Source organism: Python bivittatus, unplaced genomic scaffold (genome assembly GCF_059951505.1).
Source record: "Python bivittatus isolate LINGU-HERP-01145 unplaced genomic scaffold, Pbiv_v1 ctg000670_np1212, whole genome shotgun sequence".
Taxonomy (NCBI): Eukaryota; Metazoa; Chordata; class Lepidosauria; order Squamata; family Pythonidae; genus Python; species Python bivittatus.
Window position 1 is genome coordinate 11,213,780 of NW_028277094.1, and position 7,991 is coordinate 11,221,770.

The 7,991-nt window shown below is 44.4% G+C and overlaps 1 protein-coding gene across 1 annotated transcript; it reads left to right on the plus strand.

The window, feature by feature from the left end:
* The first annotated feature begins 6 nt into the window (after positions 1-6).
* On the plus strand, positions 7-5,331 carry MMGT1 (membrane magnesium transporter 1). The gene is made up of 4 exons (XM_007428862.3): positions 7-249; positions 893-945; positions 1,694-1,797; positions 2,891-5,331. Exons 1-4 carry the CDS (start codon positions 165-167, stop codon positions 3,051-3,053), a joined length of 405 nt encoding a protein of 134 aa, XP_007428924.2. The 5' UTR covers positions 7-164; the 3' UTR covers positions 3,054-5,331.
* Positions 5,332-7,991: the final 2,660 nt, after the last annotated feature.

Sequence of the window (7,991 nt, forward strand, 5' to 3'; positions counted from 1 at the left end):
CCTCGAGCGCGTCATGGGCCGGGCCCGCCCCGCGGCGGGAGCGCTCGGGTGCCCCCGCTTCCCCCGCCTTCGAGGCTCGTGGCGTCATCGCGGCGCGCCGAGCGGCGGCACCTCCTGACGCGCGCATGCGCAGCTCCCGCGGCGGCTGAGGAGGAGGAGGGCGGATGATGGCGGCCGCCTCTCTTTGGAAAGGGCTGGTCGGGGTCGGGCTCTTCGCCCTGGCGCACGCGGCCTTCTCCGCCGCGCAGCGTGAGTGACGCGCGTCGGCCCCGTTCCCTCCTCTCCCCCGCCGGAGCGGCCTCCCCTCCTCGTGAGCCCCGGGGCCGAGGAGGGAGACCTAGATGGGGCCCCGGGGCGGTTGGGCCGGAGGGAGGAGCCGGGCCCCGGACCGCCGTAGCCCCCACCCCCCCGGGCCAGATGGCAGAGGCGCCTAGGGTGATGGGAGTTGTAGTCCGGGGACAGTGTCCTTGGGGTGGTGTGAAGGCCCGTCCCTCGGAAAGGAGAGCCCCTGGGTCTGCTGGATCCCCGAGAGAATCCGGGGCGAAGGAAGGAAAGAAGGAAGGGCTGCCCCCCTTAAGGCTAGGAGGACAGGTTGGGGGGCAAGTGTGGGGGACTCTTGAGCCTGCGCTTGGAGACCTTTATCAAGCCACTTAAGGCAACGCGCAACATGCAGGAGAGAAGGCGGGGGTGGTGGTGCCTGCATTGAATTTGCTGAGAGAACTGTCATAAACATAAATGTCCTGGGCTTCCCTGCCCCCCCCCCCCCCCGCATTCCTATATGTGGGAAATGGTGCTTCTCCCTCTGCACTCCCCATCCTGCCCCCTCCCCATTTTGGCCTAGTTGCGGGTGATGTAAAGATGGAAACTGAGGAGTGCATCTTTATTTTAACAGATCGTTCCTATATGAGATTAACAGAAAAAGAAGATGAAACGTTGCCTATAGACGTAAGTGGTCCATGCTTTCGTCTTTTGTGGTTCGAATAACGTGTCACACTGTAAGCCATAAAATGACAGATTGGGCCCTGAGTAGTTTGATTTCAGTGATTATAAAGGAGGAAGCAAACAGAGGTCAAGGCCAAGCTAGACTTGAATTGCTGTGTCTTAATTTCCTTTGCACACTTGACAAGCTCAGATATCTGGCCAGTTGTAGCATGCAGTCTCTGTGGTAGAAATGAAATAGCCCAAATTTGGCACTTTCCCCTCCCTTGAAAGCATCCCTTTAGGAATTCCCTGTTACCTCCAGTTGATACTTCTGTTCTGGTTTAGCTCCCAGTGTTCTGCAGAGTAAACAGCCTGGTCCCTCTGGCATTTGGCTAATGTATCCTCCACCTACTGATCCTTCCACCAATGCAGTCTTTCTAACTTTTTTCTTGGCATTTTGATTTTTTTTTACTGATTTTGAACTGTTCAGATTGCAAACATTCCTGGTGCCCGTGCTATAGAAACCTACGTAATATTCTAATTATAGTAAACATTGTTCAATTACCTTTTCTCATATTTGCCCAGTGAGCATAATAAACAAGGCATTCCATGTCTCAAATCAGGTCTTGGTCTACTGCATTACACATTTTTGTAGCCCTGGCAGTTTTGAACTTGAAAAGGACAACTACCTTGAATACAGAAGCCTAACAAACAAATTATGGTGGAGTGGTTTTCTGAACACACTCAGCTACTGTTTTTAATCTGTTTATAGATTGTTCTTCAAACCCTGCTGGCCTTTGCAGTCACCTGTTATGGGATAGTACATATTGCAGGAGAATTTAAAGACATGGATGCTACTTCAGAGCTAAAAAATAAGTATGTTCCTTAATCCTTTATCTTTCTTCCACAATTACTACTTCTCTGATTGCATGATCTCCTGGTTGTTTTCATGCCACTTCAGGCTAAGTAGGAGGGGACCTCTCACTCTTTACTCAAAAGGGAAAACAGTGTTGTTGGCCATGTGCCATCAAATGGTGCCATGGGAGATGTAAGGCTCCAGTGCCCAATTTCTTCATCTGAGAGAGCAGGATCACAACGGGCCTCCTCCTTGTGCTTCTTGTCCTCCCTCAGAATAGTTCTGCCAGGGGAATTGGTTATGGTAGCTGTATTGGATCTCTGTGATCTGAGAAAATAAACCATTGAATACCAGTTGGCCCATGTGAGAAGCACGTTAAACCTGTGGGGAGAAGAGTATTAAGAATAGCTGAGCTGGCTCAAAACAAAGACCCTTAGTTTGTTGGGAAAGTGGGCGGGGGGGGCGGTACCCTACAAGCAAAGCCCAGTGCAAATTGAAAAACTTTTTTCCCCTAAGAAAGGCTGGATTGTATGAAACTTTAAGCCAGAAAGCCTTCCTTGAATTTAGGACTGCTGCTACTTATTATTCTTGTTATTCTGAATAATAGAATTTGGGACATTTTGGGTGATACTTCTGCTGTCATTTCCCCCCCCCCCCCTTTTCCATTAAGCCTGTTCTCTTTGGTTTAGCTTCATTTACAGGCTATGTTCTCAGAATGGATGAAGCAAAAAGGCTCATTTGCCAAGTACACACTTTTTTAAGGAAAGTTTGAGGCTGATGGCCTCAGCTGGGAATGGAATGACCATTAGCACAAGTTTGGGGAAATAACGTACTGCATGGTGACCAACGGCAAGCCTTAGCCACAAAGCTGACCTTGTACAAATCTTGAAACAAGAACCATTCCAAATCTGGATGGTACAGTAAGGCTCAGACCTTGGCAAGGGTAACAGAGGGGTAAGGTGAAAGCACCTTAAGGTGTCCATGATATTTGTAGAATTGGTTATGTCAGTGTCTAAAATCCATTCTCTCTGAAATGATTGTCTGATTGCCAATTACAGTAACTGTTCTGACTCAATGTTAATTCCATTCTCTCCTTTTTCCCTTTTGTTTTAGGACATTTGACACATTAAGGAACCATCCATCCTTTTATGTATTTAATCACCGGGGCAGAGTGTTATTCCAGTCCCCAGACACTGTCCATTCTTCCTCCAACCAGGATGCATTGTCATCCAGCACATCACTGAAGTTGCGAAAACTTGAACCTCTGCACCGTTAAAGAGTTTTTTTTTACAGACGATTCTAAAAATAGAACAGGACACTGAGCTGTAATATTGGAGTTGGATATAAACACTTTTTTTTAAATTTCTGGAGCAGGATTTATATTGATCTTCCAGGCTTTATAATACGTGTGTGCGCGCATGTGTGTCTGTCTACACACACATGCACACACATACATAAATATATAAAAAAAATTAAAAGGACCTTTGAACACTGGTAATGACAACTAAATTGTGAATTGGCAAACAATGAAAGTTACTGCTAAAATTATGCTGTGAAATATGCATTTTACCTTTCATTAAAGCACTGCTGCAGTTAACTCACTTCTGAATTATCAAAATCTGTATTACCAAATGCAGATGATGGTTTTAATGTACTAGATAAGCACAGAAAAGGGTATTTTGTATTATTTTGTTCAACGACAAAATAGTTGCAGGTGGCTTATCTGCTTCTCCCATCCCCTAACTCTCCCTCTTCCAGCGGAGTCCTTGACAGAACATGGTAATTTCTGTATCTCATTTATTGGTGCTGTGTGTGGAATATCTGCCCAGCAGAGCCAGTCAAGACTAATCCTTTTCAAGTAGGAATTTAACCATTTGGCAAAGGGATACAGACTTGATCATCAGTTAGTCATTGACCTGGAGCTCCCTGAAATGCTGAAAGCTGTATGCTTTTTGAGAAGTCACAATGGCCAAATCTCTAAATGTCTAACCAGGACATGGAGGTGAATCATGTCATCCATAATCCATTCACTTCTGGCATCAAGCTCTGCTCATAGCACGTCATCAATAGAGATTGTAGCCAAGAGAGGAGCTGGATTGAAACTCTAGGATTCCTTCTGTAAAAGGGCTTTACCTTAAATCAAGCCAGTATAGTTGGAGTGGATGGAAACTCTAGTCTAAAACATACAAGGTGTCAGGCAGATGAGGAAGACTGACCTAGCAGATCTGGTTAAAGGAGGGAAAAAATGGTTTGGCAGCATGCAAGTTTGCACAAGGGAAGGACTTGGACTGTGTCTTGTAATGATTTTTCTCAATTTCAGCTTTTGGTAATGCCTTTTGATTTAGCTCCCACTCATTATACGTGCTTTCCTTTTTTAGAAAGGTAAAAGTAGGTTGAGATACCATGAACTGTAATGTTCCCGTTTGAGCAGCTGAACACGTTCAACTTGTTTTTCCATTCTACTGCATTTTTTAACATAATTGTATTTGATCACCAGATTTCTTCCAGAATTACCTACCTTGGAATATTTGGGGTGGTATAGATTCCCTTCAATTCAATAAGTGTTTGCTTCAAGTTTGATTTTTGCAGAATGTAACCAATTTCAAATTAGTAACTAAAGTTGTAGAGAAGTTGAATGCACTTCCAGGGACAAAGTCTTGTGCTACAAATAGGTGAGAAGTGGGGTGTGTTCATGATTAAAATAAAATTTTACAGGTCATGAGATAGGTAGGATCTTTTCCCTAGATGGCAGCCACTCCAGGGCAGGAAAACCATGTGGAAAATTGCTTGAACCCAGTGCTTCTCAACCTTGGCAGCTCCCAGAATTTCACACATTTCGAAGTTGCCGAGGTTGAGGAACATTGCTCTAACCAAAGGATCAGGATGCTAGACTTTTGACTGTGATAAATCTTGGCCTTTCTAAACCTGGCCCTGATACTAATTGGTTCAAATTGTGGTCCTTCTTTTGAATGAAACTTTTTTCAGCCTTGTATTTGGTCTAGGTGAAGCCTATCAGACATCTGTAAGGCAGTTGCATAGCTCTGTTGGTCATCTTCCTCCTAATGCGTGCTGCCCATTTGGCTATTCCGTCTCCCAGTCCTTTCAGGGAGATCCTGTTTCTTCTAGCTGTTTTTAATTCAGTCTGGTATCTAAGTGACACTCTCCAGCCCCGTTTTAAGAAGTTAATGGGGACAGTGGCATCAAAAACGGTTCCATAAAATGCCAGTGATTTGCCTACTCAGTGTTTGCTGTTTTAGTATATGCCGTTTCAAGCTGAGGTCCTTGTTTATTAATTCTTTATCCTGAGACTAATCAGGGTTTGCCAAGAACTTGCAAATTTTGCTACAAAGGCAGTCTTTCTCCAAAGTCTGGGTCTTTTCATGCATTTGTTATGAATTTTGCAGTCTGCTCAAGCACCTTCTGGGTCTATTAAACTTGCAAGAAATAAACAGGTTCCCCTTCAGCATTGATGGTTACTTTACAAGTGTGCAAATTTTGTTTCTTCCCCTTTTTGCTCTTGCCATGTCCAATAAAGAACTAATATTATTCCAAAACAGAGTAAGAATTATTTTTGCAGCATCAGATCTTTTACAGTGGTGTAAACCTGTGAAACAGGTTCTTATATCTGAAGGATTATGGATTTCTCTGAAGGGAGAGGTGATGTACTAAACCACTTAGATCTAAGATTGAATAGAGAGCTCCTCCTCAGTTTTGGGGCTCCTAGCCTACTGGTTCATTATACTCCTTAAAGTTTGAGAAAAATATTTGGCAAGGGAAAATAACAATTACACCATCAGTTAACACAAAATGCACTGTATGGTTATTTCCCAACGTAGACTTTGCCACCTTCCTCTGCAGATCTATTGTGTTCCCCTGGCATTTGAAGATAAGCCCTTAATTACAGTCTGACAATTGGGGGTGCATGGGTGAGCTTTGGGGGGTCAATGGGCCTAATTCAGGGGGAAACATAATGCCCACTTCCAAAAGTTTCCAGTATTTCTGAAAATGAAAGTACAAATTAGAAACAGTCTTGCTTGATCAATGTATTTTTGGCTATGCTGGATGAAAATGTAACTTTGAGCTGTTGGACCCCTTAATTATATGTCTTGACTCTGCCTCTTGTAATCGCAAGCCAGCTTTCCATTTCTCTCCCTGGAGATGCTCCTTTGGTGCAGGAAAACGAGAAGCTGCACAAATCATTAGAGGTGGGTTTTATTTTTAGTATTCTCAGGGCCGTTGTGCTACTTTCTTCCAGTATGCCTGCAGGGAAAATTTTGCCTGATTTAAGGCTGGAACCAGCCTGCCAATATAATCAATGGTTTTTGCATGCAAAGTAATTTTCTGCCTGCAGCTGTAAGGTAATTTTGCAGTAAAACCTAGCCGATGCAGCACAATGTTTCAGTTCTGAGCAATGTCCACGCCCAGTTAATTCCTATTATCCTGTGATGACTACTGGAAGTGAGGACAACATTTAAACATCTAGATCTCACCAGCACATGACTTTTCTAGTTATCCTCATGACTGAAATCACAGGGTGGAGCAAATGCAGAAATTTCTTCAGCCTGTGCACTAAGTACTGGTAGAAAGGTGACCTACATGAAAATCAGACTTCACCCTTAGTTCCCAACAGCATTTTTGCTCTGCCCTTCAGGTTCGACCACAAAGGGGAAAAGTTGAGGGAGCTGAGGCATTGAAAGCTTCAACTCAAAGGTGCTGCATGACTGCCCCCAGAACACTGATGTCAAACTGGTTCACTTCACTGAGTTTTTCATTCACCTACCCAGCTCAGCTTGCAAATATAGACCACCTGAAAGCATACCAGGGAGCGGGAGTGCATTGGCACAAATTTCAGGGCTGTATTTAACGTTTCTACCTGAAAGACTGGGTTTTGGGGTGAAGGATTTTGCGGCAGAGTGCTGCTATTCCGACAGCCTTATCTGCATCATACATTAACCCAAGATTTCAGGTATGGGCAACCTTTGGCCTCAAACCCTCTTTGTGGCCATGAGGGTCCTCCCTCTCGTCATAATTGCTGAAAACAGAATTTCTTTCCATACCAAGGTGGGGGATAGATGATCAACTATAGTTTAAGCCCTAAAGGATGCGTATCCCATTTAAGAAACCAAGAAGTCCTCTTCCAAATTCCTCCAAAAAGCCACTTGGCCCTCAAAAGACACTGAAACCCACTGACAGGTTCATTCAATGTGCTGAGCTGTGTATGAATACAGTCGATGCCTAACTTGATTCTTCAGGTGCACTCCAAGCTTGATAGCTCTATCCCTTTCTCAAGGTCTTTATTGCTCTTCTGAAATTGCAGCCTCATGGGAAAGGCTCCCTTTCAAAACTTAACCAGCCAGCCTCTCCCATGTGTGCTCAAGATGGACGCAGGCAACAGCATCCCCTGGCTTGGAATGCTTCCACTCGTGAAGCTTACACCAGAGCCTGCCTCTTTCAAAATCAGTCTAATTACTTCCTTCTGTGTAGAGAGGGGTCGGTAGTGGGTCACCTCCAACCAAGTATTTGGAATGACAATTCCCAGTCCTTTGCCACTGGCTAAAGCTAAAACATCTGGAGCACACCAAGTTCACTTATTGTCCAGCAGAGGCACAACAAACCTTCCCCAAAAGCAGCAGATAAACTGCTCAGCAAACAAATGCTGAAGCTGGCTGCCATAGGCTGAAGTCTAAAAGAGCAACCCCATTCATCACCCAGCATGAAGTCACCCACTTGGCCCTTCTCCAAGACAGGTGGACAGAGCACCACAGCTCCTGGGTGACACTGACCAAAGCGGCTCTACCAAGAGCAGGAAAAGGAAGAGAAAGAAACCCCTGCCAAGCAACTGCTAACAACCAGGGAAGAGCCCTTGAGGTGGTTCGGTTCTGTGCCTTTCAGTGAGAGAGAAGCTGGAGGGAAGAGAGGTGCAGAGACGCGCGATTTCCTCCTGTTCAAGGATTATTTCAGGGGAGCTTATAGACCACTGGAATGCTAAGACATTGCGCAGAATTCTCCATTCAGATTAGGCACTTCTTAGAAAAATCATAAAATGATTTTTATTATTTACAAGTGCTCAAAAAATTCTCTCATATATATATGTATAGATGTCTATGTACACACACACACCATTTGATATCTCAAATTAAGGATCTGTTAAACAACACTGTCCAAAATAATTTCTTCTCGTATGAACATTTAAAAAGTAAAATACATGTGGAGA

Bases quoted from the DNA above. Each gene is read 5' to 3' on its own strand.
- MMGT1 (XM_007428862.3), top strand. From the start codon at position 165: ATGATGGCGGCCGCCTCTCTTTGGAAAGGGCTGGTCGGGGTCGGGCTC. The intron at 250-892 runs GTGAGTGACGCG...TTATTTTAACAG, and splicing joins GGCCTTCTCCGCCGCGCAGC to ATCGTTCCTATATGAGATTA. The intron at 1,798-2,890 runs GTATGTTCCTTA...CTTTTGTTTTAG, and splicing joins ACTTCAGAGCTAAAAAATAA to GACATTTGACACATTAAGGA.